General features: G+C 42.9%; 1 protein-coding gene across 5 annotated transcripts in view; it reads left to right on the top strand.

The window, feature by feature from the left end:
• Positions 1–21,769, top strand: part of GRAP2 (GRB2-related adaptor protein 2) — a 39,806-nt gene that overhangs the window by 4,116 nt on the left and 13,921 nt on the right. For 2 of the 5 annotated variants that reach the window (XM_046907864.1, XM_046907853.1), the window contains one exon: positions 1,114–16,871. The exons of 2 other annotated variants lie outside the window; for them this stretch is intronic. Coding sequence is in view for 1 of the 3 variants with exons in the window: in XM_040669157.2 (XP_040525091.1) it covers positions 21,239–21,255 (17 nt within the window). In the remaining 2 variants the exon portion in view is untranslated. Of the gene's footprint in view, positions 1–1,113; positions 21,256–21,769 lie in introns of those variants that run through there. One more of the 5 variants, XM_040669157.2, reaches the window with a different exon arrangement.

The raw sequence follows: 21,769 nt of genomic DNA, 5'->3' as shown, positions 1-21,769 counted from the left end.
TAACCTTGCAATCGAAGCAGGGATTATCTTAGGATGTAGGCATACTTCTAAAATTATCTCAGTGCATGAATGTGCCCCAATAATTGCTTTTCACGAACAAGTGTATAGCATCTAAGGGTAAGATACTGGAGACATTCTACCTGACTGCTTGTACATGGGATTGGCTGTATTGGACCAGACACCTATCACGTGCGATACACTGCCCAAACAATGGTCAAAACCTAATGATTCAGAGAAAGATGACCCAACTCTCAGTTGGGTCTCTACACGTGAATGGAACAAATACTTTCTGATGGGGTTATTAGTTTACAGTTTGAAGTTTCAAGTTGTATGTTCTTTATGCAAACATACATACAATGCCTTTGTGGAGCCTGAATGTGTTTGGCTCCTCCTTTTTTCGTAATCCTAACGGTGTGGAAAGTCTCTGAGATTAAATCCATCAAACTAAACAAAAGTTCTGCTGATTTTCTCTGTTGTAATAAGAACTAGATCTAGTCTTAAAGTATTTTCCTGTTCTGAACAGAAGGCGAATCTTAATTCATTGAAGTCATTAAATTCTTTGAGATTCTTAGTAGAAAGAGGATGAATAGAATCACAATATTACATTGCTGAAGATTATATAGGCATTGTCGTAATCATTGCATTACCTTCAGCAGGGGCCATGTACGGCAGCTGCATCCTTTGCCTACTGATCTGACAAAGCATATATTGCTATCTCCTGTATCCCAAGTAATTACATCTGTACTACATGCCTAATGGTTTAATGCTGTCTTCTCCTTTTACTGTAATGATCTCATGCAATAATCAAAGCCTCTGAACATTTGTGATGTCAGGTTAGCCTCAAATGATGTTAGGGATAACATTTTTTCTCTCCCACGACTGCACAACAAGGCAGTTCTCAGTGGGGCTGATCCATCTGCGCACCGTTAGGAGATTCATCACTCAGAGCAGCGCCTGCTTCCCTCTGTTTACAGAAGAGCTGCAGTGAAGTGTCCCTCCTGGTGGGAAGTGAAAGGGCCATTCTAGCTGTGGGCTCCTCAGGTATCTTCAGATGTTCCTCATAGCATCCTCTGAAGGAAAAAATTAAACATGGGTTATTGTTTTTTTTTTCAGAGGGAATTTTTGATAAGAAGTATGATGGAGGTAAAAAAAAGAAAAAAAAAGAAAAAGGAAAAAAAAGCCACCAATCTTGGAAAAGCCTTCAGACGTTGTCAGTGCAAGATCCTTGTGATCTCTGAGTATGACGAAGGCCTGGATTAATCCACTACCAAGGCTGCAGAAACAAACAAACCAAAGGTCAAACCCCAAGCATCAATTTTCTTAATGGATCCATATTTTAAACTAATTTTACTTTGTAAATTAGTTAATAAATGTACTTGTAAATTCTCGGGAAATTCATTACGTGCTTTTCTAGTTGTGCTGTAAGTCTTCATGAAAATCATGCCTCATACATTAAAAAAACAATACCAAATGCCACTGGATCGTTATTTTAAATGTAAGACTCAGCTCAGCTGTACGTACACAGACATGACAAGTACCTCCATAGGCTATACTTACTAATTCTCTTTTGGTTTTATTTTGATTTTTCAGTACTTTTCTGATTTGCTTTCCTTCGCTGTTGAGGTCACTGTGGGAAACAGGGTGGAAGCAACCACAGGATGATGTCTGTGGAAATCATCCATTTGTTAAGAACTGCAGCTCCAGAACGGGTTTAGAAATACTTTCTTAAGTCTCCAGAGAATCATAGAATGGCCTGGGTTGAAAAGGACCATAATGATCATTAAATTTCAACCCCCCTGCTATGTGCATGGTTGCCAACCAGCAGACCAGGCTGCCCAGAGCCACATCCAGCCTGGCCTTGAATGCCTCCAGGGATGGGGCATCCACAGCCTCCTTGGGCTTTTGAGGGTCAGCTCCTTAAGCACCCTGAGCTCTGTTATTAATTAATTAGTTCTTTTAATTAATTAATTAGTTCTTTTACAAGAAGTTTTTTGCTGACTTTCAGACACTTCTGACATCAGATCCCATGCACTGACAGAGCTTATGTCTCCATTGCAAAAAATAGGGAAATTCCTTGCTAATCAAGTGGTTTTCTCCAGATCTGATCCTCAGTGTGGAATTTCAGGGATGAGAAAGCAACAGGGATCTTATTGCAGGGTGACTGGTTATGCTCAGTGCAGTACACTTGCTGGGAATGAACCTCTAACAGTTATATCAAAGTAATAATTCCAGGGAATTAAATGCAATAGCTGTCCTCATTAAAAATTAATAAAGAGATAAATATCAGTTCTTTCAATGAAGGTGAAGCCATAAAAGTCATAGCAGAAGAAAACTCAGGCTTCGCCAAGCTCTCAGTCTAAAGTGAAAGGTAAATGAAGAGTGGGAGGTAGAGGGGAGGAAAGGTGAGGGACTTGTTTGAAAGAGGTGTTCCTTTGGTGTCTTATCAGAGCAGTGGTTTGGGTACAGCTCTTTGCATGGCCCCTGGAACTCCAGAATAAGAGGGGGTTTTTTTTCTTGTTTGATTTCTATCTCTTTGGTAGTACCGTAAAGTTCCCCATGCATGCTTTTGCCTGTATTATTACTAAATCATTCTAGTAAATAATCAGGGGATGATTTTGAGAGTGGTATGCCTTTCTTCCCCACAGCCAGCTAAAGGGCTTTACCATTCTTTGTATGCAATAGCTGAGAGGCACTGGGAATGCAAGCACACCTGTAACTACTCTTTTGAGTCTTTCAAGCACCTGGTGATTTCATCTGGTAATTAAGGAAGATTTTGAAGGAAACCCACTGCACTTCAGGAGATGGTGTTATTGATTCAGTGGAGCCCTTTCCTCTGAGTCAATACTGAATGATATGCCTTAGTACGTTTCTTGCACATGATACCCCCCAACCACAGCTTGATTACTTGTGGTCATCAATTATCCTGAGGTTAATTGCATAAGCCTGAAGGTGTTTGCCCTCATAGCCCAGGCAGATTTCAGTTTGCCTTCTGCACATCAGACATCTTGATTTTAATTGGGCAGTTGTTACTCCTGCTCCCAACCTGCTGTGCACTGCTGAAAAGCACTGGAGGATGGATTTCATTGTTAGCTGAAGGGATAGGTATAGAAGCAGAGAATGTGGCTGCCAAACCAGAGGTACCCTCTAGGGGAAAGCTGGGGTCAAAGGACACAGTTGAAATGGTTTAATATTCAGGCTTACTAACTCAACTACCCCATTCCAGAAGTGTCCAGGGAAGTGTGATTCTCAATAAGGCTGCAGCAAGAAAAGAGATCTTAATAGGGTTGCTTAATTAAGCTGTTGGGTAGCTCTCGCAAGAGAAGCCAAAGGAGCAGCTGTAATCCTTTAAAACCTACCAAGGAGAAACTGCAGCAGTGTGTGGCCCCTACATCCTGCCCAGTGCCACCGCATCTCTCTCCAGTGGAACCAATCAGGTAACAGAAATACAAAATGAGTCTGAATTTAATTCCTTTGTTGTGAAACGCAGTGGGAATCTCTTGGGGGTGACCAGCAGTTATTTTCTTAATGAATTACTACTGTTTGGAACAATTTCTGATCAGAATGGTTAGCTTTGCTTTTCTGCAATGTGTTTAGCTTTGGAGAAAGATGTGCTTTTGAAATGCTGCTCTGTTCAGTCTAAACGAGCTTGGTATGGCATTTCCTAAGGGGAAGGGCTGAGCATCTACTTTGTTCCCTGACCAACTGCAGAGAGAAGCGACGTCCAATTGGTTTCAGACCAGGAGACAATATGCCAAAACTCAGCTACTGCTTTTGGAATATTTGGAGATTCATTTCTGTTATGAAGAAAAGATAATCACTATTTTAATTTTTGACAAGCTGCAAGCTAGAAAGCAAAGCTCATTTTCAGGACTAAAGCGACAGCATACTGTAATCAAATATAGCAAGATATGAAGTAGTAATGAAACTGATAGTTATAGTTTCTTAAATCTGATAGCAGGTGAAACAGAAATGAGAAGAAACTGGTACAGAACAGAAAATGGAAATGCAGTGAAGAGAGGGCTTGTTTTTTCATATGGAAGTAGAAGTGCAGTGTTGCAAGGGTTTTCAAGGGTATTCAATTTGGAAAAAATTCACCCTGTTCATCAAGTAAGAAATCATGCTAATTGCTTTTCTGAGGTGTTAAATCCTGTAGAAGTTCATGGACCATGCTTACATCTCATGATGAGTGATTCACACCATTGGTAGTTTCCCAGTTCAGAGCCCTCACTACACTCGTACGGTTCCTGTGCTTTGCAGCTCTTGAAGCTGTATTCTGCAGGCCTTCAAAGGTATGGTGAAGAGGAGCACGTTCCTTAAGCTGTAAGGTACATGACATAGACTCTCTTTCAGTGTCTTGCCTGACAATTTTAACCAAGTAGTTTTATTTTCCATTCTGGAATTTCCTTTCCCCCCGTTTTCCCCCTCCCGTTTTCCCCCCCTTTTCCTGATTTCTATCTGTAAACAATGATTTTTTTTTCATTTTTAAGTTATACGATGAGGATATAAATCATACATAATTCAAGAAATAATGATTGTAATGCTAGCCTCACTTTACTGCGTTTTGACAATATGCAACTATATAACTGGAGCCCAGCACTGAAATCAATATCGCTTTTTTAATTTTTATTTTTTCACAAACTTTTAAGGTGATTGATAGTGAAAGGAGAACTCAAATCATTTAATGAAGATTTTGTACCTAAATGATTTTTAGTACACCTTTGACCTATACAGGTACATGATTTATATTATTGCCTGCATAGGACTGGTATTCCACTAGAGCTGTCACTGTAGAAAAGTTGAGTTATCCTCATCGTATGTAATTTCAGAGTTAGCACTGCCATGAGTGAGGGCTTGATGTTGATGATCTCCACAGATCCATTTTAATGCAACTGCTCATAGAATCATAGAATGGCTTGGGTTGGAAGGGACCTCAAGGATCATCAAGCTCCAACCCTGCTGCCGCATGCAGGGCCACCAACTTCCATATCTAATACTAGACCATATAGACTTACACACTACACTAAATATTCCATTAGAGGTTGAGATAATGGAAAGCCACTTGGAAACTGGGATCAAATGGGAAAGTTGCACTTGGGTAGTGTACGATGTGTACATGCTAAAGATTGGTCAAGACAAATACTGTAGTATGATTCTAACCCATTGTTTTTTGTTAACTTGCCCCATGTAGAAGAATACCATTTGTGAAAGCTCGTTGCTCCAAGTAGTTTGTGTTATGGACAGGGAAGACAATCCAAAGGGTGAGGAAAAGAGATGTAACGTAGAAACACAAGGAGCGATGCAAAAGACTGGCAATATCATATCAATTCCCTAATTTCTTTTCAATGAGGTACTTCTCATGACAACGCTGCCGTCAGCACAGTGTATTCAGGAGGATAATTGTAGGAACAACTGTGCGTGGTGTTTTATTGTATTATGGAAGAATTAAGACATTGTCCTCTCCTCATAAACCATAGTGTAATGTTGAAAAGCTGGCTCCTTAAAATGTGTGCACAAGCATTTCTCAGCTGGAGAGCAAGGACAAGGTGAAACAGTTGTGTTCTGTCATTTAAGTGTGCTGGTGCAACCAGGGTTAGGTCTCAGGGGTGTGAGAACTGGTTTGTAGCTGTTGTGGATCATGCTGTGCTTCTGTCCTGATTACCTGTGAGTTCCTTTGTGTGGAGCCTCCCTTCAATTCATCGCCACTCCCAATGGCTTTTGGACCTTTATGTATCTCAATAAGTGTTCTTTGGACTGGACTTGCTAATAGAAATTGAATTCCAGCTCATTCCATTTCCTCTTCTCTACAAAAGCCAATACAAGCATAGTACATAGGTTGGAACTGAAGTAATATGCCTTCAATTGTCACCCAAAGACATAGGAGAATACGTTTTTGTAAACTTTTTGAATCAGAATTGCGTGCACTTCTTTATTTAATAGGACAGAATCTGCACAGACTTTGCCCAGTGTTCAGGTTTTCAGATAAATAAATGTGAGACTTCATATGAATACAAATATGAATACAAATGTCATGTATGTACATTTTTGCTTCCATTAAAGCAATTTTACTTGAAGATATAAGTGCTGCCATTCAGTGGTTTGTATGCAAACTGTGGTTTTGAGCAAGAATGACTGAATCTGAGAGGCAACATCCAGCCTACAGTCACTCACCAAGGTTAATTGAGTGCAGTATCAATAACTTACAGAATAGATGTGCAGGGGAGGGGTGGCCTGCAGTGTATCTAGTAGCTATGAAATCTTAATAATTTAAAGGCTAAAATAGCTTGGACTTTAAAAAAAAAAAAAAAAAAAAAAAAAGGAAGAAAAAGAAAATAATAATGCAGGTTTTGGTAAAATGCCCTTTACCTATGTGACGAGCTGCAAGTCTTATTTTAGATGCAAACACGTTGTTAACTCTGCGCAAAGCCTAAATACAGTCTCCTTGTGAGTTGCCCTTTGAGTAGCCTCATAAAGTATCTTTTATACTCACCTCCATCACCTTCAGAAAATATCTTCTGTGTGGTATTTTGTCAGGATCTTCATCTCCATAATGATTGCTCTTTTCTTCTTAATTTAGAGCTAAGAAAATATTTGTCCAGAATTTCAAACCCAAGGGCTTGAACTGAGGTGCCAAAGCCTCACAGGTGTGCATGCTTTAAAAATGTCTTCACACTTAAGGTTGCTAAATATACATGGACCTGACTTCAGTAAGCAGTCAGATACTGAAAACTTCTGCTTCTATCTAGAACTATAAGCAGAAGTGAAGGAGCTTCACGTGAGGCCTGATCACGCTTTACAAGGTTGCCATATAGTCTTTCCATGAAAATCTTTAAATGATTTGAACATTACTGCTAATGTTTGAGAAATGCCTAAATTCCAGCTTGAGCTGATACCTGCTCATGGCTGCTCCTTGTCACCGACACACAACATGTGCCTACCCTCCAAGTGTATGTGGGCCACTGCATTCACAGTTGCTCAGATTCGTATTTGCTCAGGAAAACGCAACACACATCACCTGAAATATGCTTGTGGGACCTCTGCTGCTCCATTCAGGCGTACTGCAAATGAACATCTTTCATTTATAATCAGATCCCTGGAGACAGAAATGCTTAAACATACTTTTGCTTGGATGTGTTCAGGCTTGCATGCAGAGTGCCTGCTCACATCCAAGTGTAGCAAAGGCAGCTCACAGCTTCTTGTCTTCACCCCAGTATGCATGTAATCCCATTTGCTTACACACAGAGGACCATTAAGGTTGGAGAAGACCTCTAGCATCACCCAGTCCAACCACCAGCCCATCCCCACCATGCCCACTAACCATGTCCTCAGTGCCACATCCACACGATTCTTAAACACTTTCTACCCTTTTCTTGAACACCACAAATACATTCTTGAACACATGCAGTCTGCTGTGTGTCATAGCAAATAATTTAAATCTTTCTTCCCATTCTGCTCGAAATGCAAATGTGGATAGCACATCAAGATTAGAAGTAAATGTAGCAGAATGACTTCAGTCAACCTCAAATGTCGGATGACTCATTCACACCCTTTGCACAGTGTTCCCTGTTCGCCACATGCGATCTACTGAGCAGTCTGGCAGCTGCATGGTTCCCTACCACGGAGCAGCATCGATCGCTTGTTCGCTGGAGGAGTGGGGCAGCAACTGCTTCACAAAGTGTGCAGGGGTTGTGCAGTGAGTCCCCATCGACCTCACTGCTGTAAAAGCTCCCAGGCTGTAGGAGTGGGAAACGTAGCATGTCAGCCCTGATCTACGTATAGGAACATGGTGTTTAATGAAGCCTTGGTCTGCACATTAGTTCAGTATGGGGTATTGCTACATCAGGATAAGGCTTGGGTATTTTTGTTCCAGATGATGGGAACCTATTCCAATTCGGTAGAACTTATATTTGGATTAACAAACAAGTTGCTTCTACTTGAGAGCAAAAGTGTCTAACACATTAAATCATTCAGAAACCACCGCTGCACTTTAATTTCAAAGGTATCATAATCCAAGTGAACGAAAAAATGCATAGACAAGCATGAAATATGTTCTGCACTTCTCCTTAAAATGATACGATTTCTGTGCAGAGACAAACCCCAGGAGTAGTAACAAGCTGGCATTCACATTTACCTTATAATCAGAAGAAAAATTGGATTGACTGTTGGAGTTGCATCTTTAAATGTACAAATTATTGTAATTGATTGCTTTTAAAACCCTTTCAAAAGCATCCCCAAGCGCAGATGCACACGGGCTGACTTTAATTTATAGACAGGCTGTTTTGTAGCACTTAGGCCTTGTAAAAGAGGTGCTGTGTTTAAATGGAAGTTGAGCCATGAAGATCCATTAAGCAGAAAAAAACCCAGCTAATGCAGCACTGAGACTCAGAATGTAAATATGCAGTAGTGACATTATGCAATGAACATACCATGGGAGTATTAATTGTACCACATGGCATTCACAGCATTTCAATTTCTCCTTCCCTACTTAAATGTGAAACTTTTAATAGAAAGTTTATCAGCTCTTTTTCTCAGAACAGATGTGGCTATGAACTGAAATTATGTGTAGCGTGGCCAAGATAAGAGGGCTCTTAGAACCCAATGATTTCCAGTGTTTGTTTTTAGATTATCATAGACAAATGTATGTTCAACTCAATAACGTATTCCTTTTTTTCTTTTCCACGCAAGAAGAGAAGTATGTATTTTAAAAAAAGTGAAATTTTCTATAGAAAACAACTTGCACAGTCATGTTCAGTTTTGTACAAATGCAGATCTATGTTAAAAGAAAAAAGAGATGCTACTTTTTTGTACTGATTTAACTTTTGTTCTACTTTTGTGCCAAACACTGTTGGCACACAATGTAATTTTAGTAGTAGCGTTGCAAGTTCTGCACAATTGGCTGCTAGGAGGAATCTTACACACATATACATACACACACACACACACACACAAACGCCTCACTGATCTCACTCTTCTTCCATCCCATTTTACACAAAATTCCATCAGCTGGCATGAGCAGAGAAACACACAGCAGCTGATTGGAAATGTAATTCTATTTACCCTACATTATTGCTAACAGATTTTCATACTGTTTTGTTCTCATATCCCACTCAAACGGGATATCAAACCCAATATAAGAGCAAAAACTATTTTTACCAGATTGGATTAATGTCTCAATGCAATGAAATCTCTAGGTTGTGCTACGCTCAAGAAGAAAGACCTGATGGCCTTCTGTTGTGTCCTCCATCACTTACACGTGCAGAGCGGAGTTTGTTGTTTGTTGTGGAAATGATCCAGTGACACACAGGGAACTTAATCCTATCTTGGCATTTACAGACTTTTTTTCTGCATTTCCATTTCACGTTGTGAAATGTTTGATCCAAAGGGATACACATCAGTGTGCACTCGTATGCAAGAGTATCAGCAGAGATGAGCTTTTGGCTGAAGTACAAGAGCTCAGACTTACAGAGCAGTGATTGGATGCTGCCATGTATTTTGGAAATCTCTCTGACTGTCAATGCTGGAGCTAATTAATCTTAAGTATTCTTTACCCATATTTAGATACCCAAATGCAAGGAAAGCACCTCTGAATATCAGAGTTGAAGTGTAGGTGGTTTCACTATCTGTGGGGGTTGGTTGGTTTTAATCTACACTCATAGTAGCAGATTCTTGATTTTGTTCTGACTCTTTTGCTCTGGGAGCATCTTTTGGAAAGTCCTTCCTGATGGGAAATGTGTCTGAAATGCAGCATCACTCCTCATCCTGGTCTCTTGTATGATCTATTTGAGAAATCTGACTGTTGGCATGCAGTGCTTTGCAGACCTCTGACACCAATGGCAGTAGGACAGTGAGAGCTCTGAGAAGAGCTGCTGCTCTTATAGCTGCTTGCAGGATGGTTCCCTGGAGCTGCTCACAGCCGGTGCAAATCAGAGCAGCTTTGACAGTACTTGTAATTACCCCAAAGACCAGTTTTCTGATGAGTAGTCCCAGAATTGCACAGAGCCCAAGCATGGTCTGATGCCCTCTTGATCTCTCTCTATTGCATTCTTTTAATAAGAATAGATTTTCATGGAAGGTAGAGATCAAAGTGGGATACACAAAAGCAGATGTTCATACATGTATATGGCCTGCAGAACAAATTCAGAAGCGTGTTTGCTTGCACTTGTTGTGATCTGTATGCATTCATCCTTGGGGGTGTTACTTGACAGCCAGCTACTCATGAGCCAGCAGTGTGCCCAGGTGGCCAGGAAGGCCAATGGCATCCTGGCTGGTATCATGAACAGTGCTGCCAGCAGGAACAGGGAGGTGACTGGGTGTAGTGAGGCTGCACCTCAAGTGCTGTTTTCAGTTGGGGTCTCTCACTACAGGAAAGACAGGGAGGACCTGGAGCATGTCCAGAGAAGGGCAGTGGAGCTGTGAGGGGTCTGGATGATGGAAGTCTGATGAGGAACAGCTGAGGGAACTGGGGTTGTTCAGGCTGGAGAAGAGGAGCTCAGGAGAGACCTCATCACTCTCTACAGCAACCTCAAAGGAGGTTCTGGAGAGGTGGGGGTCAGCCTCTGCTTCCAGGTGACAGTAATAGGGCAAGAGGGAATGGCCTCAAGTTGCACCAGGGGAGGCTTAGGTTGGATATTAAGAAAATTTTCTTTTCAGAAGGGGCAGTGCTGCAGTGGCACAGGCTGCCCAGGGAGGTGGTGCAGTCACCATCCCTGGAGGTGTTCCAGAGCCGTGTGGATGTGGCACTGAGGACGTGGTCAGTGGGCATGGTGGGGATGGGCTGGCAGCTGGACTAGCTGATCTTAGAGGTCTTTTCCAGCCTTAACAATTCTACGTCATCCTGCAGTGCACTTCCAATATCAGTGTAAAGACACTAAACACACTACATAAACCTACTGATATATTGATATATGGTAGTCTTAAATTCTGCTAGTCCACAGAGTGCAAGCTCTACCTGTACCCAAAAGCAAATCCCTCACATGCATATGCGTACAGCGGGAGCGTGATTGTTATTCTGATAACCACCCTTTTGCAGTAAAGTACGCATCAGCCAGTACCAACGCTTACTCAGAAAAGATGAGAAAAATTGAGAGGCAGTTAGCTAGATAAGGTATGAGGGTTTAAAAAAAAAAAAAAATAGCATAGAAGGAAGTGACTACATTTTTCATACTTTAGGTGTTTGTCTGGAAGGCTTGAGAAGGAGCTGCTCAACAATTGTGCCAAAAGAGACCGTTCGAAGCAGTTTCCCATCAGGTGGCATTCCTCAAGTGTCTGCTCTTTAGGAGTAGGCAGGAGAATTCATTCTGTGGGAAGCAGTTAATGGAGCTGCATTACCGACCCCTTATCACTCTGTCTGATAGAGAGACAGCAGGTTCACTTTGGCAGTTCCAGAGCCCTGATCAGTTCAGATTAGGGGCACATTGTCTGTCTGGCTTAATCAAGCGTGTTTAGGTATATTTATCATGATTAAAGGGTGTAGCACAGGGAGGGGGGAGAAATAAATAGTGAATGTACTGTTCTCTGGCTTCAAATGGAGGCTTAGCAAATCCCACTGAGTCACTAGGTGCTCATCATAGGGAGAATTTAAATCCTGGGAAGGAATGTTTTGTTGAGCGCTCCAGTGCTGGGTTCAAATCACTGAAGAAGAATTATTTCTTTGTCTTTTTCTCTCCTTTCTTTCTTCCTCTTTCTGCTCGCACGCAGCAAAGGAGCAAATCAGCAGCTCATGCAGCTCATGTTGATTTTGCTTGATACACATGCAACCCCTGCTTAGCTTACCTGTAGCTGGAATTCTAATGTGATAACAAAATTAACTGTCATCATAAAGGCCTACGTGTCTGGCTCCCCTAGTTTTGTCAGATTTATATTTCAGGGAAGCACAGGGAATGGCTGCAATAGCCTGTAGGACTTTGCTAATTGTTACTGTTCAGAAAGCAAGGTGATAAGCTGTAGTCTGGGAAGAGGCTCCTTCTATCAGTAGCAGTGCTTCTCTCTGTCTTCACTTGACAGTTTTTTGGATTTGAACACGTAAAAAGAACTAGTTTCATGTATTATAAATTTGGATGTGCCAAATTTGCTGCTGGTGTAATTTGGTACAGTTTGTAGATGATGATGGAAACCAGCTGCTTGACTCAACGTGAAGCTGAAAGAGGTGGTGTTGGCTCCCAAGAGAGCAGTAAGAAGGAGAAAGCTTTCTCGGATCTCTTAATGCTGAGGATGATCAGAGAACAAGTCCTGCCAGGGAAGAGCTCCAGAGCAGAGCTCAGGCTGCATGGTGCATGAGTTCTGGCCCTGGATTGCTAGCCTTCATGGCTCTTAGCTGAGATCAGTGTAGGGCAGGCTCGGGAAATATGCTGTTATGAAGAGTGCATTTCTGCTCGTCTTTTCCTGTGGTCTCCAAACTTCATCAGTATTTCCCAATGAAGGTGCAAACTGACATGAGGTGAACAGAGGCTTCCTTGGTATCTTCATTGGCCTGATGTGTAGAAACTTATTGGGCATGGCAGCCACGAGTCACTGGCTGGACTAGATGATCTCAGTGGTCTTTTCCAACCTTTATCATTCTATTCTAAGGTAGATCATGGTCTCCGGGTTGAAAACCTCTGAGGCAGAACACTACACAGCACAGCAGGCATGCTGTGTCCTCAAAGCAGGTGTCAGCACACCAGCTGTAAGGCAGTTGCCTCTGTCTCAACCCTTGCACAGCAAGCAGTTAAAAGAAATCTATAGCAGTAAAGAAAAGAGGTCAGAACTTCCATTCCTCCATCATAATCTGCTGCTTTCTCCTCTGCTAATCCAGTCACTTCTGTGAAGGTTCAGTGCTTGAGATGTTGTAATTGCTGTCAAGATGATGATCTGAGATGTCATGAGCATGGTTCAGAGTAATCACCCTACAAATACAGAAGGTGGAGAACCTATCTGATTCTGCACAAAAAGCTACTAGTGAGACTCAAAGAATTCAGTAATCGGGAGGTACGGGTTGGGAAAAACAGAAGATAAAGTTAGCGCATTTGGAGGGATTTTGAAGAAAATATTTAATCTCATCAAGTTTGACAGTGCTCGTTTAGAACATAAAAGTAGAGGATCATAGCAATACATTCCCAACAAAAAAATCTCTCAGAAGTGCAGAGATGCTCATCAGCCAGAATGGTAGGAGGTATCTTTGGGGATGAATTAACAGGATGATGGGAAGGCTTGCATGAATCAACTAGCAAAACAGCACCGCTGTTCGGGATTAAAGCCACATCTCTCTGCAGTAAGTGGTGCTGTGTTAATGGTATCAGGCAGTTAGGGTTGTACACTCTCCCAGCATACGTAGAACAGAGTGAGCTGCCTGAGATTCCTGTGATGCGAACGAACCAGACTGCTGCAGTTTGAGCAACAAGATTCAAGAAAATCTTTATTAACAGGAGAGAAAGCAAACTGGGACAGGGCACTGCCCGGATCAGTTTGTGGAGCTCTGCAGAAAAGCTTTTTTATAGCACTGCCACTCCTGTGCACTCAGTCCTGGAAAAAATAACTGCCCGCTAATGACCTGTCACTGTGGACAGCCCGAGCAGCTGTTTGCAGAAAGCAAAGCAGTGAGAGAGGATGGATTGCTGTGCGAAGAGCACATCTGAGTATGGGACAAGAATAGATGGGAGATTGGGTAAGAACAGACAGCTTCCATTCATAACATTCAGCTTTATGTGGATTTACAACCCTGATGCTCCTGAATCCATAGATGCTGAGTTATTACTTAAAACAAAATATAGCAATTGAAATTTCCCTTGTTTCCACAGTCCTACTTCAGTTTCCCTTTCTGGCAATGATACTTTCTAGAGGAAAACTAATTAGGAACATGGAGAAGTAGTGTACTTTGAGGACAAACAAAACACAGTCACTTCATCTTTCTTCTATTATCAACATGAACAATTTGGAGTGGGCAAAATGTTTGACTCATACCTTTATATTGGAATAATTTCCTTCTCCCTTTTTGTTCTTTCTCCTCCTTTTATCCTCCAAGTGCCTTTTTTTTTTTTTTTTTTCCTGGCAGCCCCCATGCTTTTCCAGATAGAAATTAAAGTGAGTAAAATGCCTTGGAAAGTTTTTTCTCGAAATCTCCAGCTCAGAATGAAATGGCTAAAATTTTTGTAAGAGTTTATTCATGGGCAGGTTTCAGGCATGTTTGCAGACACAATTATTTTGAGTCATTTACTTAAGCATAAAGGCAGGTGTAAGTTTTTTGGAAACTTTTTTAAATCACAGAACCATTACAGCTGGAAAAGACCTCTAAGATGAGCTGGTCCAGCTGCCAGCTGATCCCCACTATGCCCACTGACAATGTCCTCAGTGCCACATCCACACGGCTCTGGAACACCTCCAGGGATGGTGACTCCACCACCTCCCTGGGCAGCCTGTGCCACTGCAGCACTGCTCTTTGGGAGAAAAAGTTTTTTCCTAACATCCAACCTGATCCACTGCTGGTGTAATTTGAGGCCATTTCCTCTCATCCTATCTCTGTTACCTGGGAGCAGAGGCTGATCCCTACCTCACTGCAACCTCCTTTCAGGTTGCTGTAGAGAGTGATGAGGTCTCTCCCCTGAGCAGCCTATTCTCCAGTCTATCCAGGTTTTCCCAAGCTGTATCGTGGCCATGGTTCAGCTGTTCCATCTCTGTGCCAGTAGAAGATGTTCCTGAGGATGATGTAAGCAGTCTGCAGCAAGTGGTTGTAGAATAATCTGTGTGCTTGAATTGGACTTTATTCAGTTGCCTAAGAGAGCTTGGCTAAAACATGGAAACGTGGAGTCTACAACCTTTTCTATGGCATTTGTTACCATTCATTTTATCTGGGATATCTGGGTGCTTCTTTGCAGTTTTTGACACATCTGTGCTGCATGGTGAAGAGGTTAACGTGCTGCTGTAACAGTGACAGGGGAAGAATGTATAGAAGTAAAACAAGAAAGAAAAGAGAGTTAGCTCTTACCCTGTCTTATTCCCTATCCTTTCTCATTACCGAGGGCCTGCCGCCACTCAGTCTTCCATTTGTGGTAGGGAAAGCCATGTCTTGTAGGGTTTGACATTAAATATGTTCGGTATTTTCACGTAACCATTCTGGACACCTTGCAGGAAGGCAGGCAGTGCGCGCTGACAGTGCCAGGCAGCAGGCATGAGTGACAGCTCACAGCAGCTCTCTTGCTGGGGGGCCCATTAGATCACATCATGGTAAAAACAGAGGAAATAGGTCGTTATAATGTGCAATGTAATGAAATCTGTCAGGCCATTCGCGGAGCATGAAAATAAATATAGCTTAAATTCAAGAGGACTGTATCCAACCCACCTTTCTGACTCCCACTGCGCTGACGCTTTGATAGAATTATCTACAGGAACTCAAAGGTATCTTTTCTGAGTAGTAGTTGCTAATTTTAAGTTTATCAACGTGTTCATGTAGTGAAGGCAGATTATTCCCATGTCCATTACTTTGCAGTCAAGAGCGCGGAGATTCATCTTCCATTTTAGCGGTATTTTGAAAGCCATCTGCGAGTCTTTGTGATCGGGTTTAATTTGTATGACCATGATTTTTTTTCTCATCAGTAAGCTTTGTCACTTCATTTTTTTCCCACAGCATTTATGAATATGTTGAACTGTTAATTCATTCCCTAATTTTTATTCAGCTGTTAATCCTCTATAGGAACTTTCCTCTTCTCGGAGAGCTTAGGAGGGAGGCTTTTAAAGACTCTTCAGTAAGAGACTTCATCAAAAAGGGTTTAGAAATGGATGTGTGTTGCATCAAATGATCACCTGCACCCACATGCTCATTGTCTTCACAGAACTGCATCAGATTTGTGCAGTAGGACTTCCTTCTGCAAAAACTACCAGGTGCAACCGCTGTGTCATTTCTCTCTTCCCGGTAATTTTTTCCTTCATTATGGTTTCTGCGTATTAATTTCAGGCATACAGAAGTTAGACCTCCTGCTCTTTGCATCCCCTCAAAGCACTTTTAAAATGGTTGGCATTGTGTTTGCTGCTTTTTGCCCTAATATGGAGACTGAGTTAAGTCCTACATTGTATGTCACAGCTTAATTGCTCAACCTTTACTATTTCACGCTCCGTTTAATTTTCAATCAAGATTTATAAAATATTGAATCCTTGGATTTACTCCTGTTCATTTACTGATTTGTCCTAAAATCACTTCTTCTAGTTTCCCTGGCTTTTCTTCACAAAGAAAACCCCAACGTGGGAAACAGCTTACATCCCTTTGGAAGACACACGGATGCTGAGAATTCACTTAGCTTTTATGCCTCATCCTTATCTTCTTTGAGCACTCTTTTTACATCTCAATCATCTGTCAGCCTTACAGACACTCTGGCAGGCTTCCTGCTTCTGTTGTCTTTGAAAATAATTTTATTACATGTTTTTATGTCTTCAGCTACTTGTTCCTCAAGATATGCTTTTCAACGGACTTATTATGGTTTCTCATTTAACTCCCCAGATCTGTGCTCTTTTCTGTTTTCTGTATTTGGGTAGAGCTCACACTTTTTGAGGGACCGTACCCTCCGTTATTTGGCTGTTAAACAAGGATGGGCTGAGGCAGTGGCAGCAAACTGACAACACCATTAAAAGCACGTGTCATACCAAGTATCTCCAACTTTAGAAATTGAAAATGGTCTGTGTTCCACTCTGTCCTGTGACGGACACTGTTTCAGTGCCTCCACCTCTGTACTCCATGCCAATTCCTGACCATCCTTGTCCGCGCACGTGGACCCGTTACCGCTGTGGCACTGTCACTGCAGGGAGGAGCCTGTATGGGCTGAGCTCTCCTTTCCTTCCTTTCCCCTAGACAGCAACACACCTCCTGCTTTCTAGAAAAGTGCTGGAGGAGAGGAGAGCTACTGAAAAAGGTATGGGACAAGTGTGCCTCTGAGACCTGGGGGGAACCAAGCTGTGTGGGAAAAGCTCTAGGGAGGGAGGTGGGATCTTGGAGGGAGAGGTAAAGCACTGCAGGGCAGGGGAAGAGCACGGGATCCCTGTCATCTTGTTGGGTGGCTTCCACACCAGAGCAGTGCTTGTGCGGGACAAATCCCTGCATCTCAGCCACATCCAACCAGCTGGGAGCTGCAGGAGGAGGTGGGGCAGACAGGAGCTGCTTTCCCCAGCCCAGGTCCTCAGCACCAGCAGAGATTCACGATTTTATGCTCTGACAACACTGTTCAGAGTTGCGGTACTCTTCGGTACTGCCTATGCATGGTGTCTCATAGTGCTGTCCTGCTCTGCTCTGTGTTCTTGGAGCAGCGCAAGAGGCCCCGATCTTCCCAGGGTGACCAAGAGCTGTCCTCACCTGGGTGCTTCTTACTGTTGTTGGTCTTAGAGCCCAAAAAGTGTTTTCCTTCTCTGGATCCTATTCTTTGGAGGTTTATTTTGTCAGAGCATTGTACAAGGGCTCAGCCCAGAGCCCTGCATTCCTTTGGATGGCAGCACAGCCAAGACTGAAACATACAGCGCTGAGTGCTTTAGTAGTTTGTTCTCCCTTATAAATTTTACCCTCTTATCACTGACAGTCAGCGGAGCTGCGCCGTTAACTCAGTAGCAAGAGGCTTGTGTTTTTGGAACGAAATATTCCCATGCCACTTGTATGTGGCTTAGCTGGTGACAACAAAGCCTTTATCTATCACAGCTCTTCTAGATAACGGGTCCCTCCGCCATTGTTTCTGCTGAAATGTCATCGAGAGTTTCTGTACAGATGTTCAGGGTTGAATCCTGTCCCTGGTTGCTCATCAGTCCGATAGGTTGTTCTTGCAGAACGGAACAAAGATGCAGCAGCTCGTACTGTGTCTGTCAGCACAAAACCTTGCTGGATGGAGCTGCCTGCTGGAGGTATGCATGCTGCAGGCAGGGAAATCAAGATTCTCTTCATAGGGCTGCTTTAAGCAGCTGCTTTGTAGGCCACCGTGCTTTCTTCCGTGATGTTAATATGTGAGATTGAGTAGGGGTGAACCCGAGCCATCCCAGAGTGATAAACTTCATAGGAGGTGACCTTCCCTGGCATTGTTATTACTGAATTTTGATCCAACTTGGTGTAGGGGAGCAGTGTTAAACTCTTTGGGATGCTGCTGTCAGATTATGCTGCTTGCTGACATGATTTAGGTCTCAGCTCTTTTGATCAACAGCGAGAGGCTGATGTTCTTGCTCAGGGAATGGCATTCTGCCAAACTGAAATACCTACCTCATGCTCTCAAAGCCGGGCTGCTTTTCTCTTCTCCCTTGATGAAGCTTCTGCAGTGTCAGTCCCACAGAACGGCAGTAGTCCTGTGCCCCTTGGATCTGCCTCATTGCATCGGGGAACCGCAGAGAAAATAAACTTCCATGCAGAGAACCAGCACAAAATGGAGGTACTCGTCAGCCTATACTCAGAGCTGACAAATCCTCCTTCAAATGTCGCCGAGGCTTCATGCTAAACCCTGCACAAAGGTGATTTTTTTCCCTCAGAACATTATGCACAGTCCAAAATTGTCTTTGGTTACTTGAAAGCTTAAAGGAGTTGCACCAGGCAGTTAAAAGCAGAATCTGACTGCCTGCAAACTGCAGTGCTGTCCTTTGGGATAAAAGGTGCTTGAGAAAAGGAAGTTCTGACAATTACCCCCAAAAATCCCATCTAGGTGTGTCATGGGGCGGTGCTCAAAGTCACACACACACAGAGAGGGGAAGAAAGGGCCCCTGGAGGGGAGTTTTCATGAGGGCCCAGCACTGACCCGCACATCCTCGAGTTACAGATGGAGGGAGGAACAGGATCAGAAAAACAGAGCTGGTTTGAAGTTCAGGTGATGAAAAGTGGTAGGCTGCCGTTCAAAGACAGGATTATGGGCTAGTGCTGCTTTAGTAGTTGGTGGGGGAAGAGCTTAAGGCCAGAGCATTGCTGATTTATCAACACAGCCAACACTGTGCATGGTATTTGAGTCGCTTCTAAATCCAGCCGCTGGCAATGAAAAGCACATTTAATCCATGTGTTAGATTGTTTGAAGAGGTATCTGTCTCCTGGTCTCTCCCCATGGTTGTGATTGCTGAAATTGAAAATGAGGTGAGAGAGGAGATTTTAACTGTTTCACAAACACTTCTCCTCTCAAGAGGGTCACGGCTCCAGTGGCATCTTCAGCACCTGGGAGACTGTGAAATGAAAGGCTCTTCCCTTCCTGCTCCCTGCGGAGAGAAGCCCTGCTGCCTATCCTGTGACTGAGGAGCAAAAATCAAAGATGGGATTTGTATTTATGCAGTTTATTGTTTTGAACTGGTTTGGGGTTTTTCCGTTTACTCTCTTTGATTTCTTGTTTGTTTGTTTGTTTTGCTTTGTTTTGTGTTTTGTTTTGTCGTTGGTTTTCTTTTTTCTTTTTTTTTCTCGAAATGAGATTAATGCTCTGCATTAGGAGTTCCAGGATTCATTTGCACTGTCGGCTCTGATCCCCACCACCATAAGATAAAATACTGAAATACGTCCCTTACTAAAGTAATTTTCCTTGGTCTTTTTTCTTCAGTTCTCTACCATGAAAGGGTATTATTGTTTATCTAGTTCTCCAAATGGTTAATTCCTCTCCTATTTGATACCCTTGCACTCTATCAGCAAGCACGGCTGTGGGAAGTTACAAACAGGAGTGCAAATGATGTCAGTACAGAAAGAGAAGACAGTCTTCAGGTCTGAGTTGCACCCATATCTGGAATAAGAGAGGGGCAATTAGACAGCAAGCTTAAGCTATATTTGCAGCTCCGATACATGCAGAGCAAATGAGTAAGAATTAAAGAGCATCCGTAAGTGGATGGAGAAAAGATGGGGTGAAAAGGGGTGGAAGCTGCTCAAGAATGAGAATAAGGTACATTGGTAAAACACAGACTGTTACAGGTCAGTATGGATGTATTGGACAAAACCTCAGGGCTCCGGGTTGGAACAGCAGGCACGTGGCAGGTCACAACAGCTATGTGTCACACTACCCACGAGTCCCAGAGCATAAGAAGTCCCATTGCTGTAGGACAGGTTGATGCTCAACAGGCAGAGCTGCCTGTGGACTGCTGATCAATCTGCCCTCGTGCTGCATAGCTCACCTTAGTCCTATGAATACCAATTCACCTACAATAAGCAGCATGAAACGAGAGTGTGAACAGAATCCAAGAGAAAGCAAGTGAAGATCTTTCTTGTAGTTAGAAATGAGACGTAGAAAAGGGTTTTTGCTGGCAAGGCAGACACTGCTCAGGTGAAACGCTGGTCCCTGTGGTTCCCTGGGACCAAACCTTGCTGTTGTTCCATTGCCGCCTGCCAACAGCTCAGTCAGCAGTGGTGGCACTGACAATGCAGTGACCTCAAAGACTTGTGGCTGGTCCCTAATTGGACTGACTGTCCTGACCAAATCTTCCGTTGTTGTTTTTCCTCTGAAATTGCATGTCTTTCCAGATTGATGTTTTTCCTTTTGAATCCTTGAACTACTTTCTGTTGGTGCCATCTCAGTGGCTCTATCTGCAATTTTTACCCTTCCAATCTCTCTGTGTATTTTCTCCTAGATATTATTAAGTAGTTTGAATCAGTTACACAGTTGTGCCCGGATTACTGGTACACAGGCAGTTAAATCCCTGGATTGTGTCTCAAAGGGAAGCTTACAGCAGGGGTTGCAGTAGCTCATTAATTTAAAAGTGACGGAATTTTGGAGCTCACTCAGCACATTGTTTTGGGGGAATCTCATCTCCGTTGTAACAGGACGCTCAAGAAATAGTTCCCTAACTTGAATTGTTGGTACTGTTTCTTTTTTGGCCTTTCTGATTAAGAATATTTTGAATCAGGCAAGATGGCACTTCTCCAGCCTTACAGTCTGGGTGATTCTGTGGGAAGTGAAGCTAGGTGAAGCCTTTGGCTTCAGGATCATAGTTTCCAGATGAACCTAGTTTAGTAACCACTGAAGTTACTTCTGTAGTGGAGCTGTCTGATGGTCTTCACAAGCTGGGCTGTTGGAACATCTCACAGCAGTGCCTTTGCTTAATGTGGCACTGCCTCGCTCTTTGTCTTGTCACTGGCAGCCTTGCTGCTGGGCTGTAGGGAGCACAAGCCAGCCATGGGAAACGAGTAACTCCCTTGATCATAGAAGTGGTCCTGCTGGGGTACATCTGAGTTGCATGTGCAGGAAGTGGTGAAGAAGCGAAGCTCATGTTGTGACTTCCCGTGCCACATGTGCTCTGCTGATGAAAAGCAGGCTTTGGTTTGCAGGCTGTCTGGTATGTTTCAGGCTCCTGGGTTATGAACACAGAGGAAGGGTAAGTGCGTGCCTTAAATTTGTCAGTACTACAGTTTCACACTCCATCAGCTTCAAAACAGGGACTACAGTCTTTCTGCAAACAGTTTTTCCTAGCTGTAAGTTGTGGTTACCCATGCAAAGCCATCACAGAGGAAAGTCTCTTTCAACCTTCAGAATTGTGGCCCCTGTCCAAGGAAAAAATATATTTATTGCAGGCTCTTCTTTTTGTCCACAATTTGCCTTCCTCCTGAGATAAAGCGTAAGTGACTGCAGAAGGCAAATACATTATTCTATTGCATGACAGAATCATTTGCTTAACTGGGAACTGTGTCAGAGTGGTCCTTGGTCTACATAAAAGAAGGTTTTTTCCTGCTACCAGCTTATTTAGGGCTGTGTGCACACTTTTCCATAAAATTGCTGCAGAGAAAGAGATGTGTTGGAATGAGCTGATACACTGGATTGTTTGAATTTTTTGAGAGAGTTATAGCTTCTTGGCCATGCCATCTCTTCTGCCTGCTAACGTCCTTCGGTAT

Source organism: Gallus gallus, chromosome 1 (assembly GCF_016699485.2).
Source record: "Gallus gallus isolate bGalGal1 chromosome 1, bGalGal1.mat.broiler.GRCg7b, whole genome shotgun sequence".
In the NCBI taxonomy this organism is placed as follows: domain Eukaryota; kingdom Metazoa; phylum Chordata; class Aves; order Galliformes; family Phasianidae; genus Gallus; species Gallus gallus.
The sequence above is the reverse complement of the archived record's forward strand: the minus strand, read 5'-3'. Positions and strand labels throughout refer to the sequence as shown.